This window comes from Vipera berus, assembly GCF_964194415.1.
Source record: "Vipera berus genome assembly, chromosome: 1".
Lineage (NCBI taxonomy): Eukaryota > Metazoa > Chordata > Lepidosauria > Squamata > Viperidae > Vipera > Vipera berus.
Genome location: NC_138202.1, coordinates 190,270,856 through 190,288,687, shown reverse-complemented (window position 1 = coordinate 190,288,687; position 17,832 = coordinate 190,270,856). Strand labels below are relative to the sequence as shown.

At 37.6% G+C, this 17,832-nt stretch overlaps 2 protein-coding genes across 2 annotated transcripts; one reads left to right on the top strand and one right to left on the bottom strand.

Annotated features, from left to right (window-relative positions):
* Positions 1–312: 312 nt before the first annotated feature.
* On the top strand, positions 313–8,369 carry NUDT15 (nudix hydrolase 15; the record flags this gene model as incomplete). Its single annotated transcript, XM_081313025.1, has 3 exons — positions 313–455; positions 6,173–6,369; positions 7,151–8,369. The coding sequence occupies 3 exons, from the start codon at positions 313–315 to the stop codon at positions 7,285–7,287; spliced, it is 477 nt and encodes a 158-aa protein (XP_081169151.1). The 3' UTR covers positions 7,288–8,369.
* A 547-nt stretch (positions 8,370–8,916) lies between these two features.
* Positions 8,917–17,745, bottom strand: MED4 (mediator complex subunit 4). Its single transcript, XM_081312663.1, has 7 exons — positions 17,378–17,745; positions 15,724–15,790; positions 15,113–15,283; positions 14,325–14,382; positions 13,301–13,387; positions 12,478–12,609; positions 8,917–9,991 (listed from the first exon to the last, which is right to left on the bottom strand). Exons 1-7 carry the CDS (start codon positions 17,458–17,460, stop codon positions 9,819–9,821), a joined length of 771 nt encoding a protein of 256 aa, XP_081168789.1. The 5' UTR covers positions 17,461–17,745; the 3' UTR covers positions 8,917–9,818.
* Positions 17,746–17,832: the final 87 nt, after the last annotated feature.

Genomic DNA, 17,832 nt, shown 5'->3' with positions numbered 1-17,832 from the left:
GCGTTTTTGCCCATATTAGTATTATTTTGTGCTTGTTTACCCTGAATTGCATCCACCACCATTGTTTGATCAGTAGATTTTTATAGTCGGCTTTCCTTTCATTCCCAGTGGAGATTTAAGACAGCTTCTGTCCTTTTTTTTAATCGAGATAATAACTACCCTTCTTGAACGTTTCTGCTACCAGATTAGCAGTTACCACCGGCAATTGAGCCTCGAGAAGCCGGCCAAGAGCCTCTACCGCGCGGATTGGCTGCGCGACCGGCTGGCCAAGGAAGGCGGAGTTAAACCCAGCGCAATTCTGCGGGACCCGGTATGGAGAAGCCGCTTCGCCCGGGGGTCGGAGTTGGGGTGGTGATAACGAGTCTTAGGCACCCTGGTTGCGTCCTAGTAGGCAAGCGGAGAAGTGTCGTCGGGAGGGGCTTCTTCCAGCTTCCTGGAGGGCACTTAGAGTTTGGGTGAGCTGGAGGCGTGCCTCGTGACGGTGCCGCGCGGCCCGTTTCTCTTGCGCGCGTGGACCTGGCGGAGAGGCTTTGGCGGCTTCTATCCTGGAAAGAAATAGGCGTTTGTCATACTCGGCTACTTTACGATGTGTGGACTCCAATTTCCGGAATCCCACAGCCAACATTCCAGGAATGGAAGTCCGCACTTTTAATGCTGCCGTCTTGGAAAAACACCGGGTTAAATAGATGGGATGCCTTCTGAATGAACGCTCAATTGTAATTTTAAAAAGTTGTAGGCCGCATAGACTCGGGAGAAAAAGGGAATTAGTAAGTAAGGAGTCAGTCGTTCTTGGTATCAGTAACAGAATAACAGTTGAAAGGGACCTTGAGGTCTTCTGGTCTAACACCCTGCTAAAGCAGGAAACAGTTTTAATAATGTGGAGTGATATTTTTTAGAAAAACTTATATTGGTGGTAAAGCTACTAGATTTTGGTTGTAAAACATTAATTGACCAAGAGTGCTAACAATAGATATAGTAGACTAACATTTGCTTTTCTTTTTTGTAGCCCAAATCTGGTATTGCTTGTTATGGGGAATTTTGCTACTAGTCTTATTGCAGCACAGAATTGAGGGGAAAGGAAGGAAAGGCTTTGCTTTACTTTCTAGTGGCAATAATAGTAACAAAATAACAAAGTTGAAAAAGACCTTGGAGGTCTTCTAGTTAAACCCCCTGCTCAAGGAGGAGATCCTGTACCATTCTGGACAAGTGGGTGTCCAATCCCTTCTTAATAACCTCCAATAATGGAGCACCCACAACTTCAGGAAGCAGGCCATTCCACTGATTAATTATTGTCACAGACAGAAAATTTCTTCTTAGTTCTAGACTGGATTTCTCTTTGATAAATTTCCATCCCTTACTGTCATCACATGCTTTGGAGAATTGATTCATCCTTTCCTCTCTGTGACAGCCCCTCAAATATTGGAAGACTGCTATCAAGTCATCCTAGTCCTCCTCTGCATTAGGCTAGACATACCCAGCTCCTGCAACCATTCATTGTGTTTCATCCTTCAGTCCCCTTATCATCTTTGTGCTCTTCTCTGCACTCTTTCATCATTTTTGTATTGTGATCAAAACTCGATGTAGTATTCCAAGTGTGGTTTTACTAATGTACCATAAAGCAGTACTACCACTTCATTTGATCTTCATATTATCCCTTGCTTAATGCAGCCAAGGATTGTATTGGCTTTTTTCAGCAGCTGCAGCACTTAGCTGGCTCATACTTAAGTGTTTATCTACTAGGACATCTAGATCACCCTCACAATTACTGCTGTTAAACCAGGTACCACTTGTTCTATACATATGCATTTGGTTTTTCTTGCCTAAATGTAAAACCTTATTTTTCTTATCAAATTACATTTTATTGTATAAGGCCAAGTGTACATGTCTGTCAAGATTCTTCTGGACAGACCTGGGCATTTTATGGCCCGCAGCTGACTTTGTCCAGCCCATGATGGCAGGGTGCATGGCAGCAGCCCCATTGGTTCAGCCCTCCACAACACTTGCAGTTTTGCATGTGAGCCCTTAGGAAAAGTAATTCCGTACCCTATTCTAAAATGTTGGCTATCCCGCCCCCCGCCCCCACATTTCATCTGCAAATTTGATGAATTCCCCTTCTATCCCTTAATGTAAGCATTTACGAAGACATTAAAGAGTACTCGGCCTAAGACAGAACTTTGGGTACCCCACTGTATACTTCCCTTCATGTACAGTTTCATTGAGGACTACATGTTTAGAGTTGTTGATCAGCCAGCTACAAATCCATCTGGTGGTGATAACGTCTATCCCACATTTTTCTATCTTGGCCAAGAAGTAGGCTATGATCTACTTTGTCAAATTATTGAAGTCCAATGTCCACAGCGTTTCACTGGTCCACTAATTTAGTCACTTTGTCAAAGAATGCAGTAAGGTTTGTCTAGCATTCACAGATCTGTTGCTTGGTTATCTTTGTCAGGGTCTTCAAAAATATTGACATCAGGCTGATTATTCTGTAGTTTCTTGAATCCATTTTTTCCCTTTTTTGAAGATCGGAACCATATCAGTTCTTTTCTGGTCCTATAGTAATTCCCTGGTGTTCCAGGATCTTTGAAAGAGAGGATTCAGTAGTTCTGAGATCACATCTGCTGCCTCCTTCAAAACTCTGGGATGTAATTCATTTGTTCCAGGTGAACTTGTCTAGAGTGGATAGGTGTTATCTTACCATTTTCTTGCCTATTTTGATTTGCATTCCTGTTCTGTCTTCTACAGTATTGGCTTTGATAGGTTGAACTATTTTTTCCCTTTTTGTGTAAAGATCAATGCAAAGAATGACTTAAGCAGTTCTGAAGCCACGGGACATGAAATTGATTTTAAAAAAAACCAAAACTATCACCAAAATTGAACATTTTAACAACAGAATAATCAGAGAAGCCATTGAGATAGAAAAACGCCCCCACAGCATGAACAAACGAGATGATACCTCTCGCCTACCAGCCATTTGGAAACCCGCCTTGATTGACAGACGAGTCCCAACCACCAAGAATGATACCAGACCCAAACTCATGATAACATCACATGACATCACCACCACACAACCATTCAAAAAGCAAATCCGAACCCACAATGATAACGACGCACAACCACAAAACAGAAACCTAACTACAGCTGCAACATCAGCCACTTTAAACCCCTCCAAACCACACAATAAGCAAACTGACACCCACTATAAAAACATGGCACCACCACAAACACGAAGCCGAACAAAAGCAGCACAACTCACCAGCTCAGGTCTAAGGCTGGCAGCTGAGACCAGCCCATCCACTCAAAACACAGTCCCACCCAATCAGAATACACCCACCATTCAAAACACAGTCCCACCCAATCAGAACACACCTAATCCCCCACCCAGTCAGAGCACACCTCCACCCACAGAACACACCCCCTCTGGCAGTTTAAAAAAAAGAGGAACAAACAGCCACTACCACATGCTTCTCCCAGAAGAAGGAAGCTGAAGCCACCAGCCTGAGGATGACGGATGGGATTCCGTCGAAACGTTGCTCCTACACCTTCAGCTCTACGCGGGGAAAAACCCGAATGACCACAGATCCATATATATATATATATATATATATATATATATATATATATATATATATATATATATATATATATATATATATATATATATATATATATATATATATATAATATGTATGTATATATAATATGTATGTATATATATATGTATGTATATGTATATGTATATGTATATGTATATATATATATATATATATATATATATATATATATATATATGTATGTATAAATTTTATTAGTTTTTACAGGATTAGGAATGAGGTGGAGTTGGGATTTGGGTTAGGATTAGGGTTGGAGTTTGGATTAGAATTTTTTCAAATAACATTCTCAATATTTAGTAAAGAGCATAATGTTGGGGTTCATGTGTTTAACAAAAAATAATAGATAATAGTTAATTATCATAAATATGTTAATCACTCAGTCTTCTTGCTAATATATATTCAAAGTTACGTATCACATTCCTTTCTAACTCATTTTTCTAGCCATTGATAGAAATTATCCCATGTTCTAAAAACCCTGAGTCTTCTTTCTCTTTCTCTTTAAAGTGAATCTATATATTTCTGCACACTCTAAAAATTTTTTAATTCTTCTTCAGTTGGTAATTTTTCATTTTTCCAATGTTGGGCAAGTACAATTCTTGCTGCAGTTAGTACGTGTAAAATTAAATATATACAATCTTTCTCATAATTTGCTCTTATTATTCCTAACAAAAATAATCCTGGCTAAATGTCTTATTTGTTTTTAGTCATTTTCTCCAACCATAAATGTATTTTTAACCAAAATGCTTTTGCTTTAAGGCATGTCTACCAGATATGGTAATAAGTACCTGGTCTTTGTTTGCATTTCCAACACTTATTTAAAGTATTTTTAAACATTTTTGCTATCTCATTGGTGTCATGCCATCTGTAAAACATTTTCTATAAGTTTTCTTTATATGCCACTGCTTTAGTTAATTTTACATTTGTTTCCCATAACTTTTGCCAGTTTTCTAATTCTATATTATATCCAAAGTTCTTTGCCCTATTATCATTCTTTCTTTTAATTGTTCTTCATCTTTAACAGATATTTATAGAGTATCTGGTCAAATTCTGTCTGTTCTTTATAGAATCCCAACATTTTAGCATCTTTTTCATATCTCTTTTTGATTTGCAAATATGGCCACCATGATAGATCAATACCTTGTTCCTGTTTCCTTCATTGTCCAAGATATCTTTATGGGTCACAACTTTGTCATAATTAATTAAATTTGGGTAAGCAAAAGCTTCTATTATTGAAAGCCGTCCCAGGTATCTTAATGTAAATTTTTGCTTTTGTTTTTTCACATTCTGAAAAAAAGTATATTTCTTATAAAGTGGTCTTGAAAGTATCTATGTATTTTATTTTTCCCATACCATAGAAAGGCATGCCAACCAATTTGGAGGTCATGCTCCTCCAGGTATAATAGTCTTTTGTCTCTAAGCATTATCCATTCTTTAAACCATTGTAAAATAGTTGCTTGGTAGTATAACATCCAGTCCGGCAGTCTAAATCCTCCACTTTCTTTCGCTTCTTGTAACATTTTCAGTCTGATTCTACCTTTTTTTCCTTGCCAGATAAATTTCAGTATTGTTGTATTCAGTTCATCGAAAAAGGCTTTTCCCAGCCTTACAGGAATTGTTTGAAATAAAAAGAGTATTTTCGGTAAGATATTCATTTTCACTGTTGCTATTCTCCCCAGCATTGAAAGTTGTGAGTTTTTCCACTTTTCCAGATCCAGTTTTATTTGTTATAGCAGTCTTACATAGTTAAACGGTTCTGCTTTCTTCACTGCTGCCTGTCACCTCATCATCTTCTCCCATTAGCGGACTGATCGTTTCCTTGACTTTTCTTGTCTTTTACATATTGAAAGAAATTTTATTGTTTTTAACATTTATTGCAAGTCTTAGTTCTTACTTCTGATTTGTAACTTTCCTGATGTCAAATGCAGATTCAGGCTATATACTGGTATTCTGTTTTACTTATGTGTCCCTCTTTCCACTTTTTATACTTGTCTATTTTGTCTTTCAGTTTGTCAGAGTTTTTTATGCAGCCGTGCTGGTTTTGTCTGGGGTCGAGCCATGTTTTAATGCCTTTTCAGAAGGCTAGGAAAGTGGGGGCCTGCCTCACATCTGACCACCTGATCCCCAGATTACGCCCTGAGTCTGTCTGGGGCAGTGCAACTCCATCTAAGACTAAACATGATAGACTTCTATCTATCTATAGCCATTCCATAGGGTTATTAAAGTACAATAAATAAGAAAAACAGTCTGAGACTACTGAAACATCAAAGTTTTTCCATTATCTCAACATACAAAAAGGCTTTACACCAGTCAACAGATATTAATTATGCTAGAGAAAAAGAATTAATGAAAATAAAGTGGTATCACTTCTTTATAAGCAAACCCATTTCTCTCAGAATAAGGGCAAACAAAATTGACAAAAATATTCAGGCACCTTGTTCAGAGTAGATGCCTGCTAGTTGTCATATAAACTGGATTCTTGTGATGTTTCAAACTGATAGATAGGACAACTCTTGCTTTCTGAATAACTCCTATTTCCTTCCTTTTTCCTCTCTGTGCAGTGAAAGTTTGGTAGAATGTGCAAAGAGAGAAACTTTAGAAGAAGCTGCTTTGCATCTAACAAATGTGCAGTTTGCTTCAGTGGTAAATGCTGCTAGTTTAAAGGACAATTACCATTATGTCACCATCCTAATGAAAGGAGAAGTTGATATGAATCATGAATCTGAACCAAAGAATCTAGAACCTGATAAAAATGAAAGTAAGTTTTTTAAAAACTGTATCCATGTTGTCTGCATATATGTATAATGTAAGAATGGTTTGCTGCTTTTTTTGTTTGAACATTTTTGTGTGTGTGAAAGTACAAATCATATCCCTTATTTGTTGATATTATATCTGGGTAAAGCTTGGGCTGCAAGTTTGCCTGATTTATCTTGAAGTAAACCAAATTTATTTTCAGGATAAAGGGTACTGAAAAAGTGTCCCAGTATTACCTTTTGAGTTGTCTACTTGATATTTGTCTTTAAACTTCCTGTAACAGAATATCATGTCAAACCGTAAGACTCCAAAATAACTAGGCAGGTTGGAACTCAAATAAATGTAATAATAAAACAGGAATGCTTAAATCTAATTTTATGCAGAACAGTTCATTTCCATCTGCTTCTTCTGAAGATACCTTGGTAAAAAGTACTGTATAAGAAACAAAATGCTGGATTAAGATGATCTTTGACCTGATCCTTCAGGGCTACTATATTATACAGGGCTGGGCTTGTGCTTATGTGTATCACTGAAGTAATAATTAACCACTTGCAGTTGTCAGTCATATGGAGCAGTCTAAAATGATGAAGTACTTTTGTGTTTCTGGGTTTAAAAAAATCATATCTTTGTATCACAACAATGTGGAACTTTTAGGAGTTTACTAGTTTCCAATGACTTTCTTCTATATAAACTCCCATTTCCCAGTCTTACGCTACATCATCCTGACGATCATTGACAGATTTACTTTTTACGCTGAAACATTTCTTTTCTTTTTCTTTTTGTAGGTTGGGAATGGGTAAAATGGGATGAGTTTCCACCAGCCAATAAACTCTTCTGGCCTCTACGCTGCTTAAGAGAACAAAATTATAATCCTTTCAAAGAAGAATTAAATCATCTGATTGGATACACTGGAAATCTATAAGTTATATTTTCTGGATTTAAAGCAGACAATATATCAATAGGCCCCTGTGAAGTGACTTGTTATCAGTGCCAAGTTGTACATGTGCTCTAAATACTTGGAACCAACCTCTGCCATTACTGCGTAACTGGCACTAATCATGTTCCCTCCAAAAGCTGTATTTTGGCAGAGCTTTAAATTATTTTTCTTTATAACAGATAGTTTAATACAATGATGTATCCTAGTATACAGGGGTTAATGCATGCTTATAATACTTATGGTTATTGGTCAAAGCAGCTGCAATAATGCATCCTATATTTTATGTTACTTTACTCTGTCGGAAAAGATGATTGTATAGTAAAAGCATTATAGTTGCCCCCATAATTGAATGATCCATTGTAATCACAAAGGTCCATATTTTAAACTCTTCCATTCTAATCCATTTTGCTCTGACTTAGGAGAAGTATACCATTGTAAAGGAGAAAAAATACCAGTGTGCAAGCCTTTTTTCATTATAAAAACCTTGTGAAACTTCCAATTATGGGGAAGAACTATACATTTTATGCAGTTATATAACTCAGTGTTGTTTCCACTATATAGTTATTTTTGCATGATAACATTGAACCAAAATCTCTTCAGCCATGTTAGTTCAGTGTATTGTGGGAATCTTGCCTCTATGGTTAACTGAATAAACCAGGAACTATGAAAATCCATTTCATATGAACTAAGCCTTTAATTTTTTCAGGAACATTCTTTTTAAACAAAAAGTGTTTGATTTGGGGATATTTTAATTGAAAAGAAAAAAAGAAGCAGATAACTGAGATCCAAGAGGAAAGTGCTGGGGTTTTTTTTAACTTAAAACTAACACGAACAGTATTTTAGCAAGGGATCCCAGCAGATAAGATTGGGGGGAGTCCTTCGGGAGAAGGGCGGTATAGAAATATTAATAAATTAAAATTAAATTAAAATTAAAACCTAGTAACCTGGAACAGTCAGGAACATATGCCAAGTATAACAAGTGAAATCTTAAACAGGCAGGCTGAATTCACAGAGTATATCAATTTAATTTTGGCTTAATATAAAGAACCAGCCAATTTTGATTTTAATAAATCAGCTTTTAAGAAAAAGGTTTCCAGGATGTTTAAATCCATTCCTATTACTCAGGTTTTCTTAAAATTTACTTCTTCCTCTAGTTCATTGGGAAAGCTAAGTCCCCAGTGTTCCCATTGAAAAGGCTGCCCTTTCTCAGTCATAGTCTTTCTATGTCATAGGTCCCCAACCTTTTGGGCACCAGGGACCGGTTCCGTGGTTTTTCCACAGACCGGAGGGGGCATGGCTGTGTGCTGCCTGCATTCCATGGATGGGGCTTTACTTGTGCGGACCAGTTGCTGACATGCTGCAGCCCGGTACTGGTTCACAAACCGGGGGTTGGGAGCCCCTGTTCTATAGCTGTGCTTAGCTTCTATGACTGATGCTTTCCTTTGCCCTTCCTGGCTTCTGATGATCTGGCGCCATTTCTCTCTTCCGATCCCCTTGCCTTCACTATCCTCTTGAATTCATTCTCTCTTATATCCAAGATTGAGAACCAAAGCCATCTCCTGCACACACTCTGGTTGCCAGATTTAGGGCATGTTTAATGGGGCTAGCTTACTGTTAAAACATTTAGATTGTCCATGTTTAATAATCACAATTGGGACCAGCAACTCCATGATTCAGCGACATATTACATAACCTTATGATCTCATTTCCCCCGCATTCATTAAACAAGACGCGACCACAATACATTCAGTATTTTTAGTGAAAACTTACTATTTTATATGTAAAACCTTTTATTTACTACAAACATATACAACCTGATTGTGAGGGAATCATACTAATAAAATTCATAAACTGTTTTATACCCTCATGCTTTTTGTGTGCATTGGGCTACAATTCTCATGACAAAAAGCCTAGGAAGTGGGAGTGCTGGTAGAATATTACAAACTAACGCACATGCAAAGTAGCAGGCTGGGGAACTCTCATCTAAATAATATTTTCTGATTTTATGCAATTGGAAAGATTATTGGATCTAAAGCTCCATTAGCAACCATTACTCATACAATGCTTCTGTTAATGGAGTTGAATGGAATTTTCTCCCACATCTCTGCTCCTTGAAGATCCATTTTGAAAGACTGGAAGACTTACCGTAAAAATGTAATAAGGAATCAGTGACATTTGCTCCTTGCAATTCTTTGCTGTTTATAGAACAGTATATGTTCACATGTAAAAGCTAACTTGCAACTTCATATGTATTTATTTTGTGCAAAAACATTGTTATGAGTAAACAATACCAAAATAAATGTCAGAGCATAACATGTTTCCAGTGGCTATCGCCACACTTTTTCCAACGATTATCAAATTCTGGGATAAAGTCATATTCATCAAATACAAGAGAATGATTCTCATGAATTTGTAAGTTTCCTCCTTGGTATCCAAGCCTCCATCTGGAATGCAGAATATGTATAATGATATACAGTCTTCTTTCGCTGATACAATCAAGTTATTCAGATCAGGCCCTAATCGGAGTCACTACTGCTACTTGAGGAATCTGTTGACATAACCTCTACATCATCCTCATTCTCCTTATTATGTCCAGGAGGTTCTAAAATAAAGTCATTGCTATGATTAGGAGGAAGCATGTTCATTGACATGTCACTTGATTGCCAGGGATACTGGGGTGCAAGAACATCTGAAGAAAAAAGAAATACACAATTACTCCATGCTCTATTTGTTTTTTTTAACAATATATTAAAATGACAACCTTTTGACTGACAGCCAGAAATTCACAGTATAAAATTGCGCATCAATTTTACAAAAATCAAAATAAACTAGCCACACATTTGTACAGTAATTCCCACTGCTTTCAGGAGACAGGAACATACTACTTTCCCCATTAAATCCTCTGATGCTAAGAGTGCCTTGTACAGGTAGTCTTCAACTTACAACCATTCATTTGATGACCAAAGTTATAATAGCACTGAAAAAATGACCATTTTGCACATGACCATTGCAGCATCCCCAGGGTCACGTGATCAAAATTCAGATACCTGGCAATTGACTCATGACGACTGCAGTGTCCTGGAGTCGTAATCCCCTTTTGCGACCTGATAAGCAAAGTCAGTAGGAAAGCTAGATTTGCTTAACAACTGTGTTACTAACTTGAACACCTGCAGTGATTCACGTAACTGTGGCAAGAAAGATTGTAAAATGGAGCAAAACTCACAACTGTCTCATTTAGCAACAGAAATTTTGGGCTTAACGGGTTTGTAAATTGAGGATTACCCATAATAAAATTTGTTAATCTAAAAAGATACCAGATTCCTGATTTCAAACTATAGTACACATGTTTAACAGATAAAAATAATTGAATCAGCTAATATTCCTCTTAATTTTTTTAACAATTGAGCTTCCATTGGGGCACAACTGTTTACTGTATACCTTCTCCCTTTGCAAACTGAATGGACATCCAATAGTGTTAAACAACTGGACAAACACCCTCCTTGATATAAATCAAATGACCTCCTCCAAGCACCAAAACTGGATTTTCCAGACTAAAACAAATTTCTCCCATAATAAATGACATATTCCCCATATACAATGAAGTATAAACCACTGGACATAGCTAATTTTTTTAAAAAAAATATTGCTGGTAGTAGTAGATCAACAAACGCCTCAAATTTAACTTTACAATGGTCAATGTCTATTCTTTTTGCCTCCACCTACAGAATCTTATCTTTCTACCAGGCAGCTCATAAAGCTTCCCAACAAGCATATCAACAGCCACAACTGGTTCTCCTGCAGCGTTTTGCGTTATCCTCTACTACCTTGAGCCAAGACAGTGCAACCTCAGAAGATACAGAATGTTAAGGTGTAGGTACTGGTGAAATGATATGCTGATTAGTTAAAGGATGTGGATACTTTGAGGGTATAGTAGTGATTCTGCAAGAGTTCAGTGGCATTTGCAAGCACTGTGCTGCCAACCTGGGCTTTAGAAGAATCTAAACAAAGCTCTCACGACAGACAAGACAGCAAATAAAAGCAGCTATTCTTTATGCTATCTTCCATTTATTTTAATTGGTCAAGAAGCCAATTTGCTTTTCTCTCTCTCGCTTACATCAACCCTAGAAATCTCTGGTTTAGCACGTGCCTCACTTTTTTCTACTATTTTCCAGGCCACCTTTTTGTTATTTTTGTTTAATTTATTTCTCAGGCTATTACCTCAAACTATCAGAATCTTGACTTCTTTAGAAATCCACGTGCTTAACTCTTCTTGCCATTAATAAAGCTTTATTTTTTCCATTTTTAAAAAAATCACAGGATCAAAATCATCCCTTGGAAGTCTTCTTTCCTCTAAAATTAGCAGTATATGCACTTTCACCAAAAAAGCACCTTACAGAAAAAGAAGCTAACCTTCTTTTTCCCTCCAGAGTTCTCAACTTCAGGGGTAAGGTGATGCTGATATTCCAATTCCCCCCTCCCCCCATGAGCCCTGATGGTGCAGTGGTTAGAATGCAGTATTGCTGGCAAATTATGCCCACAGCCTGGAGTTTGATCCTGATCAAGCTCAGGGTTGACCCTGCCTTCCATCCTTCTGAGGTTGGTAAAATGAGGACCCATATTGTTGGAGGCAATATGCTGACCCTGTAAACCACCCAGAGAATGCTATAAAGCACTATGGGGTAGTATATACCGGTAAGTTTAAATGCTGCTAAGTGCTAAAATCTGAAAACATCCTGATCTTATGCCCCTCTACTGCATTTCATAGTGTCACTTGTTTTTCCATTACAGACCAGCTTTTATTTAAAAGTTAGAAATAATCTCCTGATCAAATATTAAATCTAAGCTTTTTTAAAAAACAATCAATTCTTTTACTCAAGCCTGTGTAAATAATGTACACACATTTCACTACAGTGATCAACCAATGCTTTTAGTATTTTCATTTTTAATCTCTTTAAATATATTTTTACTTTTTTATTTTAAATAAATTAATTCTTAAATAGTTTATTTCAAGGGACTTGTCTTTATTTTCCTAATTTCATTAACATCAGTGATGTACATTTGCATTGCCTAAGGTTCCATGTTGCATATCCCGTACATGTATATAAATTTAATACACATAAAGTGTGTATATCAACACACCTGACAGCAGACTCATGTCTCTTAAATTTCTATTACCTGGCAATCTTCCAGCTGCAAGTGCATCTCCTGGTAAGTGTCCATTAACTCCATTTGCTGAAGGATTGTTCATCTGACCCAAAAGACCACTCCTCATCTCCAAATCAGTTGGATATGGTCTTCGAGGATCCCCTTAAAAATAATAGTAATAAAATAAAATAAATAATAATAAAAATAATTTTGTTTGCAATTCTAAATAAACAAATGTAAAGCAAATATATAATAGTGGGTTTTTCTTGTCGTGATCATTTTTACTATTGCTTTCATTTACCTTTATTACTTATTTAAACCTTCTGTAAACCACCTGAAGTCATTCATGAATGGCCAGCTTTAGAAATAGCATGAATGAACAAATAGTTTACCTTCTTGTCACACTCTTCATAAAAAAAAAATCTAAGTTAACAGCTACTCACTTGGTTAACACAAGGCATGCATTGTGTATTCCGTAGTCAGAAATTCAGAGTCAAAGGAAAAAAGATTGCAGCATTCAGGAGAGTATTAAAGCAGCTGCACCTTTTCTCAGGCTGCCGCTGCAGCTATAGCTTAATTCTAGAAGGCAGATTCAAGGAACTGCATGCTAGTCATACATATACATACATACATACATACATACACACACACACACACACGGGCTCCAAAGCATCTTTTCACCTTAAAAATCCCAAACTCCGCGTAAGCCTCCCAGGTCAGAAAATATGTATTTTGCCTTACCTCTCTATCAAATTTACCAAGTAGTAGTATACATAGACATACTTGCAATTAACAAAGAATATGTAAATACCTACTGTCAGTAAAAATAAGGTGATATATGCATATTATTTACCTGGCACCCAAGTCAGAGGAGCACAGACAGCATTGCTGGCACTAATTCTATGAGCATATTTAATTATTTCTTCAGAAGAAATAGCTCCTGTAAGAAATGTGGATACAATGAATGCATGCAGCCATCCATTCTGTAACATAAAATTCACTACCAGTCCTTTCAAGTAAAAAATGTAGAAGCACTAACATTATAAAGTGATCATTTCTTTTCATTTTCCTGAGTCCTTTCTTTCTTTTTGGGCAGTTCTATGTGCATTTCAATCTCTCTTCTGTAATGGAAATTTATCTTAAAAGGTGCTACATTTTCATATGGTATGATGGTTCACATGAGAAACTCTTTGAAATACTCAAATAAAAATATTTTTGTGTCCTCAAATTCTTGTGCAAAAATGATGCAGTTAAAGCCAAACACTCAGAACATTCCTCTCTGCTGATTCATGTATATATTACAGACAGCAATAGAGACATTCCAGTAGTTTTACCTTCTGTTCTGCTCTATAATTCTACATAGTTAAATTACAGTTCCCAGGTGTGCTCTAATGTAAAGAATGCTGGGAGTTGCAATTTTCAAATCTCTGGAAAGCCATTGTTTCCCCTTCTCATAATTATATCTAGCATCCTGTGAAGCACTGTCTTTACAAAGCTGGAGAAACTAAATTAAGAATATGTGTGTTGTTCAATTGCTCCTTTTAGTTTCACCTCAATCCTCTTCTAAATAGCTGCTCCAGCAGGAAGCTCTTGTTGGACTCCAAGATCTCATAGAAAATTGCATAATTTTATTTAATTTGCTTTGGTCACAGCTGTATTAAGGTGCAAATGCCTGAAAATGCCTTGGAGTGAACAATAAATTATATATGGTGCTACTGAACTGTGATATTTTTCAAATGTACCATGAATTTTTAAAAATATACAATTATTGAAGAAAATAAATGATTAAACAAATATTTATAGATTTCATGAGACATGCAATGATCAATTTATGGTTGTGGAAATAGACTTCCTAAGAAATAATTAAAAACACTTACCCTTTCTTGCCTTTTCTATTGATTTCAGTTTTTCTTTTGCTTGATAAACAGCTGTAGCCTATATGTAAAATACTATTTGTTATGCTGATTTATAAAAAGCATATTAATCTTTCATAAATCTTCTTAAAAGAAATTAAAATTAGTTTAGTATAGGAAATATGGCTTGGTTATTTGACAGAATCCCAAGAATGTTTTTGTACTTCTTTAGGATTATATTTCTAGCTAATGTGCTAACAATAAAATCTTGATCCAGTGCCTGGTTTAAAATTGTACTAAACCATAGTTTAATAATGGGCTATTAAACAAGAACTGATTGGATTCACACAAGATGCTAAGGCAAAAACTAAATTGACTGATTTTGTACAGCATGCTAGCCAAATTATGGTTTTGGTCCAAAGAATTGTACAATTCAACCTCTTGCTTAATTACAGTTGCATATGCTACATAAATTCAGGCAACAATTTTACAATCAGAGGTTGCAGACTCACAGTTATATCTTATTTGGTAACATGCTTGAGGATTCATCTAAAATACTCACACGGTTTTGGCTAGCACATCCAAATATCAAGAAAAAAACCCTGCAGACTAGCACAGAGAAAGAAAACAATTTCAAGAAAGTAAAGACAACTTTGGCTTGCAGTAATATGGCAACCAAGGAAAGGAAAAAATTAAAAATAACTAGCCTAATTTGCATTTACTAGATCCATTTAATACTAACAAACTATACCAAGTTTCTGTATGACAGATTTAATAGGCAAACATCAAAAGACATCGAGCACTATACTCACCAGAATATGCTCTGCTTCTTTTAGTTGTTTTTGAAGCTGCTGAATATCATTGTCTCTTTTCTCTATAACTTTTTCCAATACCTGCATTTCGTGGTGGATTTTCCCTTGATCAAGAGCTAGTTTCATCAATTCTTGGAACTCTTTATCCCGCTGAATTAACAGTTCCAGGATCTGTACAATAAATAATTATATATTATAGGAAAATGTAACTGTTGTCAATTTCAGGATTTCCAATAAAATCAAACCTTGTAGTTGTTTTTGTTGTCACAACGTAGCTATCTAGATCAGGGGTGTCAAACTGCTGGCCCATGGGCCGGACACATCATCTAGAAACCACACCCACCCCATTGCCGGCAATGGCAAAACTCTCCTGATACGTTGTGCAATGTCACATGACATCGCGAGTTTGACATGTCTGATCTAGATTTTCTAATAGCTCTAGTTATAAATCTCAGGGCCTGAATAAAAAAAAGTATAAAAGTGTCCATGTAACAACATTACAGTAAAAGTAGAGAAGCAGACTTATTAGTTTACTTTTCAGGCTGGTCAACATTTAGATAATTAACAAAACATTTTTCTCTCTAGTTTTATAAGATTTTCAAACTCTTTACCTGGCTCTCTTCCCCAGGTTGTGCTAGCTTCTGGTTTCTTGAAATTGCCAAAACTTCAATCAGTTCTCTAAAGCAAAACAATATAAGTATGTGACCAAAAAGGAGACAGTTTTAGTGTATTTCCTATTCCTCCAAAGCAAATAAATTAAGTCTTCCTTTCATCTTAAATTTTGCTTCCCTGTTGTTTCAGCTAATCAGGGAAAATCGTTACATTTAATATTTGAGGTAAATAATTGTTATAAAATATAATTGACAAATGCAGTTAGTAAAAAATTAAAACAATGTAAGTGGTCTTACAGTAAAAAGATAACAGATGGGGATGGGGATTCTAGTTTTAAAAATATATAGCTTGTGAAATTGAACCAGACAGGGCATGGTGTTCAAAGTGGACATCCTGTCTATGATGGACCATTGTAGGTTTTTTCCCCTTAACTGTGAAAAAACCAGTAATTTCTTTTCCCCCCTAATCATTAATTGCTAACAACTATGGATTGTCAGGGACGCAGTGGCTCAGTGGGTTAGGATGCTGAGCTTGTCGATCAGAAGGTCAGCAGTTTGGTGGGTCGAATCCCGAGTGCCGCGTAACAGAGTGAGCGCCTGTTACTCGTCCCAGCTTCTGCCAACCTAGCAGTTTGAAAGCACCTAAAAAATGCAAGTAGAAAAATAGGGACCACTGCGGTGGGAAGGTAACAGCATTCCGTGCGCCTTTGGCATTTAGTCATGCCGGCCACATGACCACGGAGACGTCCTTGGACAAGTGCTGGCTCTTCGGCTTTGAAACGGAGATGAGCACCGGCCCCTAGAGTTGGAAACGACTAGCACGACTAGCACGCATGTGCAGGGGAACCTTTACCTTTATGGATTGTCAAGTGAAGTAGCATTTGCAATGTAAAGCAAACCTTTAAAATTCTGCTCAGAGGCGCATCAAAATAAATGTACATTCAATTGAAAAAAGTAATTTTTGCACCCCACAAAAGTAAACATTGACACATAAAATGTTTGAAGAACAATTTTCAACAAAATCCAGATTCAAAAAAGAGCAAATTTTATTTCCCGTTTCTAACAGTCGTGAGCACGCTTCCCTCAACTGATGCTTTCCAAGTCTGTTCGTGCAGGTCTCCCAGACCTCCACTTTATGGTTAAGCTAGCCAGATTGGGCTACTAAGGCACCAGGCTAGAAAGCAAATGTTGAGCTCATGCCTTAGCCAGGAAAGCCACCTGGATGACTTTAGGCGACTCTCTCTCAGCCCAACCCACCTCACGGGGTTGTTGTTGTCGTGGGGAAAATAGGAGGAGGGAAAAAAAGTATTGGACACGTTCGCCGCATTGAGTTATTTGTAAAAGTAATAAAGGCGAGATATAAATAAACAGTTCATTTTGTCACGTGAACCTAGAAATTAATTATTTGAAATTGGGTACTTATTAACCGTCCAATAACGTTATGCGCACGTCGCGCCCCGAGCGTCCCCGCTTTAAACCACCGCGTTGGCTGAGGAGAGGAGTCCGGAACGACAATAGAAATAATAACAATACGAGCCCCGAACATTGGCTGCCTGAATTAATTCCTGGTTGGGCTACTCCACGGAAAGCGCCGAGTCCCACGGCGAAGCGCGGCCCAGGACAGGTCCACGGCGCGACGGCCACCAACGCCCACCTGGCCAGCAGCTCCAGATCGTCCAAGGCAGCCAACAGCCTCTCCCTGGTGCTGCTCTGCTCCACGTTCGCCCCGGCCGCCATCTCTGCCGGCCGGAAGGGGAAGCCGCGGGAGAGATGCGAAGAGCTGCCGCGCTCAGTGAGGCGAGAGCGGCCCCTGGCGACTTCGGCGTTAAGGCCCGCGCAGGGAAAATAGGGAAATTCACGCGGCTTTCGGCCCCAGTTCTGTTCCGGAGCCTGGCATTACTAAGGCTGCTTGTTCCCTGCAAGGGCTCCTTTCTGGGAAAGGAAACCCCGTTCATTGGGGCCGTTTTAACGGAAGATTAAGATGGTGGCCGGCCTATTACGCCTGCATTTAACCTCTTGCATCTCTTAATAGGTTTCGGCCAAGGGAAGGCCTCTCTTTTTTTCCCCCTGCATACTATCCGAATTCGTTGCGGGGAGGAGCGTTTGAAA